The sequence below is a fragment of the Mustela nivalis genome (genome assembly GCF_964662115.1).
Source record: "Mustela nivalis genome assembly, chromosome: 1".
NCBI classification, from domain to species: domain Eukaryota; kingdom Metazoa; phylum Chordata; class Mammalia; order Carnivora; family Mustelidae; genus Mustela; species Mustela nivalis.
In genome coordinates this window covers 104,132,159-104,149,832 of record NC_139020.1, presented here as the reverse complement: position 1 = coordinate 104,149,832, position 17,674 = coordinate 104,132,159, and the positions used below count along the sequence as shown (strand labels likewise).

Sequence of the window (17,674 nt, the reverse complement as noted above, 5' to 3'; positions counted from 1 at the left end):
GGGGCGGGGACGCCGGGCGGGGGTGGTGCGGCCGGGAGCGCGGGGAGCCGAGCGGCGGGCACCGGGGCCGGCATGGCGTGGCCCTGCATCAGCCGCTTATGCTGCCTGGCGCGGCGCTGGAACCAGCTGGACCGCTCCGACGTGGCAGTGCCGCTCACCCTGCACAGCTACTCGGACCTCGAGAGCGAGGAGCCCGGTGCAGGCGGCGCCGCTTCCCGCAGGGGCCCGTCTCCTGCAGGCACCCGGGACCCCGGCCGGGACGTGCCGCTCACTCAGTACCAGCGGGACTTCGGCGTGTGGACGGCCCCCACGGGGCCCAGGGATGCTCCGCAGGGGCGTGGGTCGGGTGTGGGCGGCCGCAGGAACAAGCCCCCCACGGCCCCTGGCCGTGGTGTCTACGTGCTCCCCATCGGCGACGCGGACTCGGCTGTGGTGACCACGTCGTACAGGTATGGGGCTTCGGGCAGGGGGGTGCATCGAGTCTGGACGCCTTGGTAGGAGGAAACGGAGGCTGTGAACCATGAGGACCACCTTGGTGGGGAGGGAGGAGGCACCTGGAGCCCCCATCCCACACCACTTGGAGAGCTGTAGGCGACCTCGGAGGTCATCTCCTTTGGTCCCAGGTCCTAGTGCACTTCGAGGTATCGCCTTCGCTGCTAACAGCCCCCCCCCCCCCATGCCAGTGAATGAGCGAGCATCTCTGCTGATAGGGAGCTCACTACCTTGCTCACACCTCACTCCTCTCCCTCCTCTCCCTCAGCCCTATCAGAAAGCCCTGCCGTCAACTGAGTTAAAATCTGCTTTAACTTCCACCAAGTGAATCTCGCCATAGTCAGGGTATGTGCGGGTCAGCTGCCTGAGTTCCCTCCGCCCGGTGCCCTCTGTGAGGCTGGTGAGGACCAGACAGGGCTCCCAGTAGGTGGCCCCCTAGGGAATCTCGCTGAGTGACTGAGATCTATGGGGCCACCCTGCCCCCACTTTAGCTCTGCCCCTGGACAACTCAGGGCATTCTTCTTTGTCTTATTACAAAACTTGTAGTAGAAAACCGGGAAATTACAACAAATTCCTTTAACCCCACCCAAACTGGTAGTACTTTCTAATCCTTAAGCTTTGAGTTCATACCCATTTGTAATTCTTCTATGTTTAGATACTGTACACATTTTCAATTTTGGATTTCTTCATGTTACTATATATTTTTTTACAACAGGAATTTTAGTAGACATGCAGTGTTTTATCCAGAGGATTTACATTTGTCCATATATTGATATATATATATTCCAATTATTAATCTGTCCTCATTGAATATTTAGAATGTTTCTAATTTGAGACCATTAAAAACACTTCTTTTGATCCAGTACTTCATTTCCAGTTTTCCTTGCAAGTTTCCTTGAATGTGGGGTGGGAACTAAGGAATCTAAGGTATGTTGCAACAGTGTACTGCAGAAGATGGAAACAGTCCCCTGTGCTCCTGATGCAGCTGGCTAATTATGACTCCACCATAGGATGGGCTACTGGGGAGCCTAGGATGTAGTGAAAGTGGAAGGTTGGAAGATCTTGGATGGGTGCATGTCAAAAAACCAAAATGCAGAACAGTGTGTCTGCTGTTTGTGTTTTTAAAAAGGGTATGATATTCGCGTGTCTGCTCAAGTAGGTTATCTCTGGGTGGATGTGTGGAAACACAGGAACCTTTGGGGAGAGGTGGGAGGGCCAGGGAGGAAGGGATACTGCCAGGGGCAGAACAGCACTGACTGACTGACTTCTCACCCTTTCAAGAACTGTTTTTTTTTTTTTTTTTAAACATGTACATGTGTTACCTTTAAAAAAACACTTTTTCAGAGAAAAAAAATTGTTGTGATGAGCATCCTTATAGCTAAACGTCTTTGCTCCTTTCAGTTTCTTTAGAAATTCCAACCTGTGGAATTAAAGGAGCAAAAAGGTATGAACTTCCCCTCGGTTTTATTATTTAAAAAATCAACTGTATTAAGGTGGGATTTCCACAGAGTAATTATTTAAGACATGTAGAAGGTTCCATCTCCCCAGGGTTTCCTTCATGGGCATGCAGTTTTTCAGGAACCTAATGGGGAAAGGTAGTTGTGGGATGGGTCTTGTGCTCACCGATGCCCACTCACGCTGACTGCTGAAATGTACAAGGGAACACCAGGGCAGGGCAACACTGAGCCCAGCTCAGGCCCTTGCTAGGCTGCAGAGGGTTCAGACTGCTGTGTGCTTGCAGTGAGCCAGCTGGAGGGGCCTGAATGGTGAGAGGCCCGAGGGCCTGGGTGTGCAGCACCTTCAGAAGACTGCTGTTCCAGGCCAGGAGCTGGAGAAGGGGCAGAGCCTGCAGGGAGCCAGCTTCAGCTCAGGGAAGAAAGAGCTTTCTAATAATTCCAATAGACTGATGATGGAGTGAGTGGCCTCCCGGGTGCTGAGCTCCTCCTCACTGGTAATGTTCGAGCGAAGGCGGGGCTTTTAGAAGTGGCCCCTCACTTGTGTTGAGCAGATGGTGGGTTTGAACATCTTGTTGGGTCCTCCCAGCTCCAGTGATACTAAAGGTACAAGTTGTTACTCTCTGCTTACCAAGTGCCAGAAACCAGGCTCAGGACTTCCCATAGATTATCTCCCTAAGATCTTACCCCTGAGATGCTGCCGTCTCTCCATCCCTTTGTTTCTTGAGCTGGGTCCTGCAGTGGTGGAAAGCTACTGCACAGAGTTGGGACTCACCAAAGCTCTTGTTTTCTGGGGTATAACTTGGTGGGTCATGTGGCCTCTCTGACGCTTTCCTCTTCTATAAAACAGATAGCCAGAGCTTGACTCCTGGGGTCCCCATACCCTCAAATCGGGCCTAGATCCAGGACCACTGCTGAACTTGGCTCCCCCAACAAGGTGCCAGCTGACCTCTGGGACCCCTCACCTCCCAGCTCTAGGACTTGATGTGGGAAACCATTCTGACTCCTTGTAAGACCCATGTAATCTGAGTGAACTGTTTGAAGAAATTCACAAAGAAAAGGAACAGATTAGGGAACCCGAGGGTACTGGAGTCCTCATGGTCACTCGCCAGCCCCTGCTCCTCTTAAGAAAACTCACTGACCTCACTTGTTTGGCCAGAGGGGCGCTGTGGATCTTGCTCTTGCAGCCAGCCCTGGTCTCTCCCCTCTGGGATTCCCTAGGTGCCATTTAGCGCCTTTGGCCCAGGATCTAGTTCCACTGGCTCTGGAAGCCCTCCTTCCTCAGTCCTCTACCTCTTTCTTTGCTGGGTGGGGCACAGGACAGACCACTGAAGTGCCGGGCACCAAGGTTCATTATAGCCTCCTGCATGGAGATCAGTAGCCCTTTTCATGAGGAAGCTCATGAGGAGGCTCAGAGAAAAGGCATTTGAAGACTTGAGAACCTAGGGTGCTCGGCATTGCCACTGGTGGCCCCTGGCTCTTAGTGGGACTGCAGCCTTCAGGGTTCAGCTGAGGCCCAGACCAGATGGATGCTTGGTCAGGGGAGGCACCTGGCATATGTGGCTTGTCTTGTGGTTTTATTATCCTCTTCACCAGAGCCATAAATCTGCTCTCCTCTCCCTGGCCATCAAAGGGTCCTGCTGCTTCTAGGTCTGAGTTTCCATCTCTGTCCCCGCTGAGGTCTTCCCTCACTGGTCTCCGGCACCAGCCCCGCCCAGGAGCAGCCAGGGGGCATTGCTCTAGCTCCTGGCTCTGATCCATTTCTGTGCTGGGACCCCTGCAGCCACCCTGGGGTGACAGGCTTGGGCTGCCAGGCCCAAGGCTTAGCTCAGTTTGGGGACAGAAGGGCGCGTCCAGGGGAAGACCTGCTTCCCCAGGAGAAACGGAATGGCAGATGGCTCGGGCAGCTGGTCTTTGGAACCTTGCAGCTTCCGAAGCAAAAGTGATCTGATAGGGCCCAGGCCCAGCTCGCCTCCTGGCACCTCTGAGCGCTGACCACGGACAGACACAGCTGCTCCCTACCCCAGCAGCCAGCCTAGTGGTGCCCAGCTGTGCTGCTGCCAACGGCAAAGACAGCATTGTTGACTTCTGGGCCTGAAACCCAGCCAGGGCTGTGGGTGGGAGGAGATAAGAATGGATCCCGCCCGCATGTGGGTGCTGCCCCTGGCCAGCTGGACACTTTTCTACAGAACACAGTCTTGGCCAGGTGCTCCTATGGACACGGCAGGTCTCTGCCTTCGGAGCTCACTGTCTAGCACAGGAATTGAGAGAATTTAAAATAGGTCTTAGTGCAAAGGAACCAAGGAATTAAATCTTTGTCAAAAAATGTACTCTGAGCGGCGGCTGAGTGACTCAGTTAAGTGTCTGACTCTTGATTTCAGTTCAGGTCATGATCTGGGGGTCATGAGATTGAGCCCTGCCCAGCAGGGAGTTTGGCTGGGAGTCTGCTTTATATTCCCTCTCCCTCTGCCCCCTCCCCCTCTAAAAAAATAAATACGTGAACTAAAAAAAAAAAATGTACTCCAAGAACATGAAGCTGGTTTGTGCCAGCCTTGTCACATCTATCTATGGAGTCAGCCACCCCCAGGTCCTCCCCTTCTGCATCCAGGCAGGAGCGCCTGTGCGCACGGTGTCCTGCAGAAGCCAGATCAGCTTGTCGTTGTTCGAGATAGTCACTACAATCTGTTCTGTTTTATAGGAGTTAATAAGACCACTTATTAAAAAGTAAACCTAGGGGCACCTGGGTGGCTCAGTGGGTTAAGCCGCTGCCTTCGGCTCAGGTCATGATCTCAGGGTCCTGGGATCGAGTCCCGCATCAGGCTCCCTGCTCAGCAGGGAGCCTGCTTCCCTCTCTCTCTCTCTGCCTGCCTCTCTGTCTACTGTGATCTCTCTCTGTCAAATAAATAAATAAAATCTTTAAAAAAAAAAAAAAAGTAAACCTAATACTGAACTTATTTTTCCTTCTGTTATAACCAGGTACAGAAGACCTTTGCTGTGCCGGGCACTATCTGGGCCAGCACCTCCCTCCTGCGGATGTAAAGGCCACTAGTGGCCTGGCTGGAGGTGACCAACCTGCACTGGTTCTGGGTGTCTCAGGCCCCTTAGAGTTGCCTGGAGACTAAAGAGGGAGTACTGAAGCAAGGGCTGGGACTTGGTTTCCGATACCCAGCACATCCCAGGTGTTCACATCTGGATCCAATTTAGCAGTGGAGAATGGCCAGGACATTCCAAGCAGCACAGGACAATGGCAGCAGCCCCTGAAGAGTCGGGAGGGCTGACTGATCCTGAGCCAGGTGGTAACCGTGTCCTCTATTCCAGACAGGAGTTCCAGGCCTGGACCGGAGTGAAGCCACCAAGATCCACAAAGGCAAGACCCACCACAGTCATCACAACCCACAGCTCCAGATGGGACAGCAGCCCCGGGGGTGGCTTCCAGGTCAGCCTGAAATGGGTGTGGCAGGGCAAAGGGCTGGGCTCCCGGCTGCAGAGGGTGTGGGAACAGAGGCCCCCTTTCCAGGTTAGGGACTAGGAGTCGGATTTTGATGATGCAAAATGGCATTAGGGCCAAGGACAGTAGTGTCTGAGCACCCAGTCATCCTTCAGCAGAGAGCCACAGTGGTCCTTTTTGCTGGCCAAGGTGGGGCATCTCCCTAGAGTGACTTTCTGGCGAGCAGGGTGTAAATCCCAACCTACCCTTGACCGCTGAGCAGTAACAGTGAGCCTTCCGTGTCCTTTGCATTTGTGTTAGAAGATGGAAGGGAGGTTGGGACTGTTCAGCTTCCTGATGGCACCCAAAGGAGGCTTCAGGGAGCAGAACAAAAGGTCTAGGTGCCATATTGGACCTAATGCAGTGACCTGCCCCATGCATGTTTCCCACACAGACCCTTTAGGTCAGCAGTCTCAACTCTTGGGATGACAAGAGGCAGAGATTTTCTTCCTGGAGCTGGGATGGGAGGTGGTGGGGAAGGAAAGTGGAGGGAAAGGCACACTGATATGGGGCCACATTTCATTTTTCAGGCCCCTGAGGGGAAGAAGAAGTTCACCCCTAACCCATCAGCCATCTTTCAGGCTTCAGCTCCCCGGATCCTCAATGTGTAACTGGCCACACTGGCGCCAAGATGGGGCTGTCTTCGGCCACTCAGGGACTGGGTGAGATCCTGGGATGGCCCCTCTGCTGTGTGGGGCAAGGCCCCTATTTCTTACTGTGGGCACCACTCCTCCCCGGCTGCCACCGGGCTGTGGGGCCTGGCACGGATGGACATGGTAGCACCCAACTCAGCTTTGGGCCTCAGTCATCCTCTTTTTCCTTGAGAAGTGTACAGAAGGCTTCAGATCTTTTAATTGCCTCTTTTGGCCTTCCTTCAGTTTTTAAATCTGAAGAACTTAAGGATCAATTCTGTTGTAAACAGAATTGGTCTGTGCGGGCTGAGGAACACAGACATAACAGGTGCTTGAAAGAACCAGTCTACTTATAGTTGTTTTCCCAGGCTGCATGAGAACTTTGTGACCTATGGTAACCCAAGGGGACTGTCCTTGGAGATGCCTACAAATGGCTACACATTCAGGTTGAAGAGATCTTGGGTTATTACCTGCATGTGACTCACCATGATGCTGAGTAACTAGAATGTCATTTCCCAAAGGAACAGAGTAGCAATCACAGGGTTTCAATTTCAAAGACATAATTTAGGTCCCAGATAACCCTTGTGTTTTTTCTTTTTTTAAAAGATTTTATTTATTTATTTGACAGAGATCACAAGTAGACAGAGAGGCAGGCAGAGAGAGGGAAGCAGGCTCCCTGCGATGCGGGGCTCGATCCCAGGACCCTGAGATCATGACCTGAGCCGAAGGCAGTGGCTTAACCCACTGAGCCACCCAGGTGCCCTGACCCTTATGTTTTAACAAAAAGCTTCTTCTGAGGAGTGCTTGAAGTGCTTAATGAATGTCCTTGACCTTGTAGGTTTCTGAGCCCCACATTTTATTACTAATTCCAGTTTTTTCCCTTACAGTTGACGACTAGAAGGAACACCATACATACTGGCAAAGAACTGGGAGCATTTTTTGGGACGAACTGGCATTAGCCTCATTCTCTGAAAGACTTTAACATGTTATCTACACCTAGATGACTCCCACCCTGCTCTCTCACTTACAGTTGGGGGAGCTCACTGTGAGGAGGCAGCTGTTGGCTTTGGAAAGCTGCCTCCTTTGCCGGTAAGTCCCAGCCCACATTGCCACGCAGAGCGAGCCTGGCCCAGTTTTCACAGCCGGCGGTCAAACATTCGAAGGCATTTCTGTCCGCTCTTGGAGATGAGAGGCACAGGCTAAGGACAGTTCTTGGTAAGGAAACTCCAGGATTTCCCTGTGGGTCTTCTTCCCTCTCCAGCCCCCACGCACTGTGTCTGGTGAGCATTTAGTTAAGCCATAGCCGCGGACCTCCTGTTTCCCAGCCCCTCGGACGACTTGGAGCGGGGCTGGTCCCTCAGAGGGAGGGCTGGCTCTGGCTGGCACAGCCTTCCTCTTAAGTGCAGCAAAGGAAATGCTCTGAATCATTCTAAAGGCAGAACCAAAACCATATGCTTACACAAAGGGTTCTATTATTTCTGACTTCATTGGTTTGCATGTTAGACGTTTCTAAGAGAAAAGAGACTGCCTGCTGCTGTGCATTCTGTGGGAAATGAACAGATTAACCGTACAATCTCAGATTTTACTAAAATGCAAAAATGTACTGTTATAATTTCTTGTTAGCTTATTTCTTTAATTATAAACCTGGAGCGCCTTCTCATGTCTTTATCATCCTCTCGGACTTTGGCGGATCGTGGCTATGACTGGTTGCCCCTTGAAGGCTGACAAATCCCAAGGTCTCTCCGTTTGGACTGCCATCCACAGTGGTGTCTTACACGGTATTCACAGGACACACCAACCTCCCCTCTTTCATGTGCACCACCCTCTGCACCCCTGAAGCTAGGGTGAAAAGGTCCTCTTTAAGCTAGTCTTGGGCTAACTCCTGACTTCTCTACTCACTGTGAGCAGCTTCCATTTCCTTATCTGCAGAGTAAGGAGAACACCCCTACCTTCCTATTAGGAGTTTCTGTTTATGGCAGTGTGCTTATTAGTATAGTGAATGGCCAGCAAAGTACAAACATGACAATTGTGCAGCAATTGTGCATATATGACAATTGTCCTTTCCTGCCCAGGCCCCCCTCCTTCTCAGGGAGCTGGCTCTATTCTCACTTGCAGGTTTGGCCCATCTGAAGCCATTGACAGAGTCTTTCTCCCTAGACCCTGCTTGTGTCCCCCTTCTCTCCCTGAGAGCCTGCAGACCAGACCGAAAGGCTGTACCTCAGCCGGATCCCACAGGCCTGCCTTTCCTGGCAGCCTTGGCACCAAAGCAGCGGGAGGACCCCTGCCTCACATGGCCTGCCTCTGAAGGCAGACTGCATGCCCAGGAACCTTTTTGGAATGCACCAGAACAGACAACTTTTCACCAAACCCCAAACTCGATAATCCTCTTTATTAGGCTTCATTATTAGAAGACTCAGGTTCTGAAGAAGGAACTTCCACCCACTCTAGGTCTTAGTAAGGCCTAACCTCCCATTAGGCTTTCCAAAGCAACTGGGACAGTAGTCTCGGGTTTGTGGTAATGACCACATACATCATACACATATATAAAAGAGGAAAATGCAACGAATACTAATGGTGATTATCTTTGGGAAGGGGAATTATGGGTAACTAAATTTTTTACACCTTACTATATTTGCTAAAGTTTCTATATAATAAGCATTTTGTATTAATTCTGTAAAGAGTAATGTTTTTAAAAATAAAAAGTTCAATCTGTCAGCTAATTTCAGCCAGAAGCAAGCATTCAGTATCAGTGATTCCATAACCAGTGTTAGCACTGCCAGCAACTGCCAGAACTTGCCCTGAGGATGCACTGTGACACCCAAGTGGAGTGGTGCCCCTGAAGTCCTCCCCCACAGCCGCTGAGACCAAGGTCCCGCCTTGTGCTCCATGGTGCTTCAAAACTCAGAAAAACCCAGTACAAATGAGGATACTTTCATACCTGTACTAACACCAGGATTTTCAGCCAAACTCCTAAAAAGGAGCTTTTGAAAAACCTTGACCCTACAGCCCCACCTGGGCAGACGGGGGAATGTCCCCTTTAGTGGGGTCAGGTCTGCCAGCGCTGTTCACACAGGCTTCTGTCAGTAAGAGCGAGTCCCCAGCTGAGGAACTGCCTGGGACATGAATCTCTGTCCTGAGGCTCCAGTCAAACCTTGGCTGAGATCAACCTTCAGGAAAGGAGCCTAAGCAACACCCCTATTCTTACCCTGGACATTTTGATTCCCTAAAGGCTGAGGTGAAGTCTGGTCCCAGGAAAGCTATGGATCTGGAATCCCAATGCCTCTGCCCTGCAGAACTTCCTGCCTTTGAAGAACCAAAGCTTTCAAAGCCCTTAGTTTTGTTAAGGGTGGATGTAAAAAGTGGTCATTTCTGAAATGTTTCTGCATTTTTGGTTTTTTATTTTTTTTTAGCCATTCTGCTAGCAGATGGTCACAGCAGGACTGTGTCCCCGGAGTAACTTCTTCCAGACCTCAGCAGAGACCAGTTCCAGCTTTCCAGACAGACCAGTGTGCTTCTTCCTTAGACAACAGGAACGGTTTCCCTCCTTGCCTTGGCTTTGAGGAGGTGCCGAGGTCCATTAGGTAGTTTTCCTTTGCCCCAAGCTGTCAGAAATCCTTAACTTCTGGGTCAGTGTGCATCTTCTAAATTTTTTTTCCAGACTTTTATGTAACTGTAATCCTTTATCTTGTATAGCTGCAAATTCTTGGAAAGAAGTGGCAGGATTAATGTAAACACAAATACCTATACCTCTGCCCGATCCCAGCTCCTTCAGACCTCATGGAAGAACCACTTGCCAAAGTGTAGTGCTTCGAACTCAGAAAAACCCAACACAAATACTAAAAGATTTATTGTAGATTTTGTTACACAATTATGTTACATGTTATGATACAAATACATCTGAAACATTAACACATATGGGAACTTTTAAATGATTTAATATTCTTTTGCAAAAAGATAATTACTTCAGGCTTTCATACCTGTAATAAATCGATCTGTTCTCATTGGGATCAAATCCTCCATCCTGTAGAACTGTCACAGTCCGCTGCTGAATAAATTTATCCACCTGTCCACTGGCCTTGCTTACAGAGGTTAATGTATAGAGTATCTGAGCCTTTATGCACTAAACTTTTTTACTGAGCCCGGGCATGCCTGATGCCTTATTGAACAGGTTTCCTTGTGCACCTGCAATCGTCAGAGGCTGAATAGAGAAGGGCAGATCTCTTGGTCACTTCCCTGCCTTCTGTTCCTGACCCAAACGTCTACACAACTCATGGAAACTTCAGTTATGTTGTTCACTGGGTAAGTTGATTCACAAACTTCAAATTTCCTTTGAGCAGATTGCTCACAGAATAAATTCTCTCCTTTCCTTCGACACAGACTATGTTAGGACAAAGTATCTGTAATGCAACTGAGTATCACACAGGCCCTGTGGACCCTCCTCCTCCTGTTCACTTCTCCTGCCAAGAGGGCTCTGCATCTGGGCACAATCTATTCTCACTGCTTCTGAGCACTGACATTCCTATCTCGTGGCTTCGGCAGTCATTTCTCTCTCTTTAAGGCACTCACAGTGTTTCCTTGAAACGCTTTTCTTTGGAAAAGCCAAGTGGAAAAGAACAGGGCACTAAGTCCACTGACAGTACTCACCATCCCAGCAGGCCTGGCCCAGGGGCTGCTCCCCACTAGTCCCTCACCATGGGGTGACCTGCATACCCCGTGAATGCTGTGGAACCAGCTCTGCCTGACACACACAAAGCTGATCCAGGTCGGCCAGGTGCCTGGGATTTGTGGGTGTTCTCTATTACTGACCTATGGAGAGCTGCTTGGTTATAGTCAGACCTTTCCCAGACGGACGTTTGCTGGGATCTGCCTACCCCTTGACGGTGCTGACCTTGGCTGCAGTAATGTCCCTGTGCTCCATGGAAACACTTCTGCACAGCGTGTGGGCTCCCAGGTTCTGTTGACTTCTGCAAGGTGTTACTGCCCTCTAAAGCTGATGGGGTCCCCCACGCCACAGCCACCGGATGAGGGCAGAAGCCCCGCCTGGCTCCAGAGGTTACCAGGGTAACTGCAGGAGCTGCCTGTAGCCCCAGAATAGGTGGACCACCAGTGTGGCCCAAGGTACCCCTTGACACCCAGAGAAGGACCTGCTGCACGTGGCCTGGTCCAGCTTGGAGACTCTGTCCCAAAGCTTTTCCAGAGAGCGAGCAAATGCAAGCTGACAGAGCACACATCCCCTCACAGCTTCATTCTCGACTCAGAAACTTCTGTCCTAAAGGGATCTGATCTGGGACCGAATACTCTGGTGTTACAGTGATTTAAGTGGAGGCAATGGTTTGGTAGCCATAATATTTCGAGGCACACAGACAATCACCTCCTTCCCCAAAGAGAAGAGTTGTCGCAGTTCGAAGCTTCGGATACATCTGCAACTCCTGCTTTTCTAAGGGCATCTTCATTCCATTCACTGGTCTTCATTCAATATCCCCATGTGTTTATTTGTGAGAAAGTCCAGAAAAGGAATGTTACAAATGGCCTGGTGAATGTTACTCACTGTAATTTCTTTGGGAATCCTGTCCAAAAACAAAGCATGTTAGGTGCAATTTTCTAAAGTATTTAATAATTTAATCAATTTATCACAAGGGCTTCCACCCATCCCCACCCTCCCAGAAGGGAGACAGAGCTGAGGCACGATTTAGGGCCTTCTGGCACGGGAGAGGCCAGGTCCATGTTCTTGCTCGCTCTCCTTTCCCATTGATTTCTTTAGTTTTAGTAAAGACTGGCCTGCCCTCTTCACAGCCAGCCCAATCTGGGGCTCAAATCAGACTTCCCAGTCCCAGGCATTGGTTGAACAAAGAAAAAAGCCTCTGAGGATTGAGAAAAGAGGAAGGAAGGAAAGGACAGCAAAACAGCACAATGATTTCGCCGTTCTGTCTGAGCCCACTGAGCTGACTCAAAGGGCTGCTGAACTGCGGGACCATGGTTCTGTCTGTCGGGGGGCAGGGGATACAGAGCCGAGCCAGGCCAGGGGGATAAATGTTCCTGTCAACAGCGTCCCAGCCACCCTAGCTCCACAACTGGGATGACGGAGGCGAGCAGAGCCACAGAAAGCACTCAGCCCACACTCTTGGGCTTCACACACGACAAAGAACATTCCCAAACTCCTGTTTCTCCTTCCTTCTTTCTTAAAGAGGTCTTCTGCACTGCCCCATGTATTCTGATCCTGTGAAGTCTGACCTAATAGTCCTCTGATGTAGGCCTCTTTATGTCCTCCGATGCTTTTGATACAGTTTTACAAATTTAGGACAGGCTTGAAGGATACTGGAATAAAATACTTGTTTCCCTGGAAAGGAATGCCAGGATGTGGAAAAACAAAAGGGCTGTCTGCCATGCTCTAGGGCCTAGGAAAAAGGCAAAACTCCGTGTCCCGACCAATGATGATAAGGGGGCAGCAAAGCAGTGGTGAGCGTTAGGGCAATGAGGCCCACCGTGTAAGTGCTGGGAAAGCCAGGGAACGGGAACATTCAGAGCCTGGTTTCCTGACTTCTAAAAAGGGGCAGAATTCTCCTATGAAAAACAAATCAGGTAGCGTATATGATGTCTGACCCCCACATCTAACACATCACAGTCAATATTATCTTTTCTTTACAAAGAACTGGCATTTGTTTCACCCAGTAGTGGAAGACAGTCCTAATGAACAGTGTGTCTGAAGGAGTGACTAGGAAGATACAGACCTCTGGGTAAAGCTGAGCTTTCACAATCACAAGAGTCTCGAAATGACCAAGCAGACTCCTAAGTCTGTCTGGTTCTGAGAGCTTCCCAAACACGGACACCTCCATCTCCAACTGGATGAGGTAGAAAATCTCTTCATGGGCAACTAAACTGTCAGGAAGTATCTGTAACCCTAGTACCACCGAGGAAAGAGATCTCAGTACCTGTTGTGAGATGCTGTCCGGTATCCAACCGCCAAAGCCTGTCTCAGGATGTCATTCACCAGCTGCTCCGTGGCCTATGACAGAAGATAGGATTATCCTGCTGGTGAGGAGGGACACATATGACCTCATCCCGTATACAAAACTTTGCAAATAAATGTATCTAAGGATCAAAACTCCTTAAGGAAAAACTAAAGGTCCAAATAATAGACCACAAATATTAGGTTACAAAAATAAAGCCCAAGATTCTGAGAAATTATGAACGGGGGAGGGGGTTCATTAATCAGACACTGTTTTTAAGGAAAACAGGTTGGGGGGGCACCAAGGTGGCTCAATCAGCTGGGCATCTGCCTTTGGCTCAGGTCATGAGCCCAGGAACCTAGGCTCAAGCCGGTCTTGGGCTCCCTGCTCAGCACTAAGTTGCTTGTCCCTCTGCCCCTCCCCCAGTCTGCTTGTACTCTCCCTTAAATACATAAAAGCTTAAAAAAAAATCTGGGTTATTTCTATTTTTTAAAGAAAGGAAAACCAGTGAGGGTTATTTGTGAGTTATCCCTGCTGGGAGAGGGGTCTGACCAGAAAAGTAGCCACAGGGCTACATCAGGATGGGTAAGGAAGCTGGTTTGTCATCCTCTTGCCCAGGGTTGGGACAATTGTGGCTGTTTCTCTGTTGTGACATGTGGGGAAAACCCAAGGCTTTGCTTCTGTCATGTCCTAAAGCAGCAAGAACACTCATCTCAGATTGCTTCAGAAGGCACTAAAAAGTATCATTCGAGTGACGTCAGCACAGAAACTTGTAGATGCTTTCACACTCAGAAGACCCACTATATAGTTCTTTTAAAAATCAGAAAACAGGGGCACCTGGGTGGCTCAGTGGGTTAGGCCTCTGCCTTCGGCTCAGGTCATGATCTCAGGGTTCTGGGATCAAGCCCCGCATTGGGCTCTATGCTCAGCAGGGAGCCTGCTTCCTCCCTCTCTGCCTGCCTCTCTGCCTACTCTGATCTCTGTCTGTCAAATAAATTTTAAAAATCTTAAAAAAAAAAAAATCAGAAAACATGAAGCCCGATTAAGATGAAAAATCCTAAAACTTACGATCTCTGTTCCATTTCTGCCCCATCCCTTACTCAGAACAGCCCCGGACCCAGGCTATCCTGACCACTGGCACCTCAGTGCCCCAGCCCCGGGCGGCAGCTGCTCACAGCCCTGCTGCAGCTGGCACCCACCTTTAAAATCATGTCCTCCACCACCGATGCGTACACGTTCTTGTGAAGCGCCACAGGCTGCAGGGTGATCCCAATCTGGAAAAGCGGAAAAGCCGTTTGTTCCTATCTCCACACTGAAAACCACCTCTCTCCAAACAAGCACACTTCTCAGATATCCAAAGAGCTGGCTGGCTGAAAGAGTAACTCTACGAGCACTCTGGACAAAACTCCGCAGGAGTAACACAAAATGTAACACCTGGGAGAATACACGGTCCTCTCTGTTTCTGAGTGGTTGTTAAACATGCTATTAGAGTCCTCCTTTTACCTCCAAATGAAGAACATGGCCAGGATTTGCCAGGAATCCTGATAGTGGAATCAACCCACTGGGAAGCTTAGAATCAGACTTCAGGGGCTGTTTGCAAAAGGTGATGAAGAGACAGCTGGCACCTGTGCTCACCCCATCTTGGATTTTCTTGTCTAAATGAAACAAACACCGCCTCCACTCGGGGTCCCAAGCAGCTGTACTGGGTACAAGTGGGCAGAGGCTGCCGCACTGCTGAGCTCTGCTAGAGGCCAACAGGGGATTCTCTCCTGTGCCACAGGGTAACATGTGCGCCCACCCATACCACAGGCAGGGCCCCTAGGAGCTTGAAAAATGTCAGAGAAGGCTTGGCCTCTCAAGTATTAGGACATGTGCCTCAGGAAGGAGCGGCGCTTCCACAGAGGCAAATACCAAAGACAAAAGTAAAAAACTATCTATCCCGGGCACCTGGGTGGCTCAGTGGGGTAAAGCTTCTGCCTTCAGCTCAGGTCCTTTTTTTTTTTTTTTTTAAAGATTTTGTTTTTCTTATTTATTTGACAGAGTGAGAGAGATCACAAGCACGCAGAGAGGCAGGCAAAGAGAGAGAGGGGGAAGGAGGCTTCCTGTGGAGCAGAGAGCCCGATGTGGGGCTCGATCCCAGGACCCCGGGATCATGACCTGAGCCGAAAGCAGAGGCTTCAACCCACTGAGCCACCCAGGCACCCCTAGCTCAGGTCCTAATCCCAGGGTCCTGGGATCGAGCCCCACATCAGGCTCTCTGCTCGGTGGGGAGCCTGCTTCCCCTTCTCTCTCTGCCTACTAGTGATCTCTGTCAAATAAATGAATAAAATCTTAAAAAAAAAAAAGAAAAAAAGAAAAAACTATCTATCCCTAGCTGCCTCTGCTTCAATTCCATGGCCAGTAAGCAACGTCTTCACGTGGAGTTCGTTTTCTTGCCCTGATGCGTGGCGGGGGGGTGGGGGATGCCCAGAGAGCACACCCCAAGTTCACCAGGCAGAAGAAATTCACACCTTTACTTCACCAGGCAAGTCTGGCATCCACGTACAAGACTGAAGGTCTGGCTCGTGACCAAGAAACAGCAGAGGCCACAACCCCTACCTTCTGGGTGATGTCACCAATAAATTCCGACCCCAGTGTTGGTGGTAGGTAGAACTTCATTTCTTCCTGCTTCTCTTCCTGTTCTTTTTTGATGCTGATCTTTACCGGCTCCGGGAGGCTGAGGATGTCCACCTCCTCTTCATTCTCTGGCTCTCTTTTCTGAAACTGCTGCAGGTCCTCCAGTTTCCGGCAGAGGTCGTCGGCAGAGGAGAAGGACGACGGGCACTCTAAATGAGAGGGGGTCAGTCTTAGGACCGCTGTGCTGGCCACAGGAAGGACCTACCATCTCTGTAAGACCAACAGTCCAAGCGAGACCCAGAGAAGAAGGGTCAGTATCAAAGGAGCTGACCTTCTTTCCAGTTCTTGAATATTGTGGATCTGTAACTGTGAGAACTAGGAATTTATGAGACAGACAAGCACAGAGACAGGTGACTCATGTTACCTATATAGGTGATGCGACTGCAATCTAAGACAAAACAGTATGTAATTTGGACTCACACCACCAAAATCTAGGCCATGCCCTGAAGCCCCAGATACTAACGACTAACCCATTTTCATATCGTTTAAGTCTGGAAAATCTTAAAGTACACAGCGAGGAAAATAAGTATCACCCAGCTGAGCCCCTCTCACTGCTCAGAGGCTAGTACGTTAACACAGAGTACACACTGAGCGTCGTCTTTAAGACGTTGATGTACACAACGTCTAACAGAGTACAAAGCCGGAGGGGACCTCAGAACCTTCCAGCGCATCCTCTCACCTTAGGGATGAGGAAGTGAGGTCCACACCAGGTACAAGATGGGCTTAGGATACCCAGGCAGGCTGGTGGTGATGGGGCATCCAGCTTCTAGCTTCTTCTGTTTCACTGACTGGCACTTACAAATTCACCAGTCACTGTAACAGAACGCCTGTGTGTGTGACGTGCTGTGCTTCCCATCTGCTGCCAGTGAAGCACGGAGATGACCAACATGCTTTCTGTCCTCCGAAGAACTTACATACTTATTTCTGACAAACCAGTAAGGTTCTGGAATTAGTGTTTCTGGATTTCAGAGAAAGAAGAGGTCATCCTGCATTAGGGCTCTCAGGAAAGCTTCATGGAGGAAATGGAACTTGTGCTAAGTCTTAAGAACACCCGCCTCCTTCACACACACACTCCCTGTGCTCCAGGCTCTCTCAAACTGGGAGGTGGAGCTCCTGCTTTTCTAGAAAAGTATGGTTGGGAGGAGAAAACAACCCTTCTTATTCTTTAAGGTGAAACTCAAAAATATTCTCCCCACGTATCCTTTATGCCCTGCTCCCACCCCCACAGAGCACAACTGTTTGTTTACCATAAAACAATTCATCTCATCTGCAGTACTAATTAATGGTTTCCATCTGTGTCTCCAGCACTGGGTATGTCCCAGCGAGGTCTGGAGATAAAGTAACACATAAGACAGCACCTACATCTTCGAGGAGATAGGGTAGACCTGTCTATGGGGGTCAAAAGGTCACAAAGGAAGGAGAAGTCAGTTCCATCTGGAGGAAAGGAAGGGGATCAGCAAAGTCTTCAAAGAAGAAATGATGCTAAGGAGGGGGGCCCTGGAACAAACAGTATGTGTCTGTCATATGCCACGGGCTGGAATATTCCTGGCTGAGGCCCAATGCTGGGGACACTCAGGCACAAATAGTTCTGTAGGGGCTGTACTGGGACCAGAGGGAGACAGAACACACAGCTAGAGGTGAGCCAAGGCCCCTGTTCTTCAAGTCCTCCAGTGCTGAAGCGGCGCAGCCCAAGAACCTTGGAAGCAGAAGAGTTGAGCGCCTGTTCCATGAAACCACCTCTCAGGCTACTGACAGACCCAGGGAGCCCCACTGAAGGCATACCTGGCTCGCTGTCGATCTGGGTCAGCACGTCCTCAATAGAGTCGCCGTCGCTCCTCAAGGTCTCGGGATCGGGTGGAGTGTAGCCGTGACAGCGACACCAGTGAGCAATGTGCTTGGTTTTAAGGGGAGTCAGGTGGTGAAATCTTGGATTCTTCTCCAGGATTTCTTGTAAGACTTTTCGCATGGTCATTGCTCTTTGCCACT

The 17,674-nt window shown here is 50.0% G+C and overlaps 2 protein-coding genes across 7 annotated transcripts in view; one reads left to right on the top strand and one right to left on the bottom strand.

Moving 5' to 3' along the window:
- MAP6D1 (MAP6 domain containing 1) lies at window positions 1-7,664 on the top strand. Of its 2 annotated transcripts, XR_014301120.1 has the most exons (4): window positions 2-449; window positions 5,265-5,382; window positions 5,964-6,095; window positions 6,953-7,664. XR_014301120.1 is itself a non-coding variant. In XM_082692892.1 (3 exons), exons 1-3 carry the CDS (start codon window positions 73-75, stop codon window positions 6,042-6,044), a joined length of 576 nt encoding a protein of 191 aa, XP_082549018.1. In that variant the 5' UTR covers window positions 1-72; the 3' UTR covers window positions 6,045-7,664. The 2 variants fall into 2 exon arrangements, 1 of the variants encoding a protein (XP_082549018.1); XM_082692892.1 differs by having other exon boundaries at window positions 1-449; window positions 5,964-7,664.
- Window positions 7,665-9,897: 2,233 nt separating this feature from the next.
- The window catches only part of YEATS2 (YEATS domain containing 2), a 120,593-nt gene continuing 112,816 nt past the window's right edge, over window positions 9,898-17,674 (bottom strand). For all 5 annotated transcript variants that reach the window (XM_082692522.1, XM_082692524.1, XM_082692525.1 and 2 more), the window contains exons 27-31: window positions 17,471-17,672; window positions 15,611-15,837; window positions 14,212-14,286; window positions 12,995-13,068; window positions 9,898-11,632 (exon numbers count right to left, since the gene is read on the bottom strand). In XM_082692522.1, coding sequence (XP_082548648.1) covers window positions 11,524-11,632; window positions 12,995-13,068; window positions 14,212-14,286; window positions 15,611-15,837; window positions 17,471-17,672 — 687 coding nt within the window. In that variant the 3' untranslated portion in view covers window positions 9,898-11,523. The remainder of the gene's footprint in view (window positions 11,633-12,994; window positions 13,069-14,211; window positions 14,287-15,610; window positions 15,838-17,470; window positions 17,673-17,674) is intronic.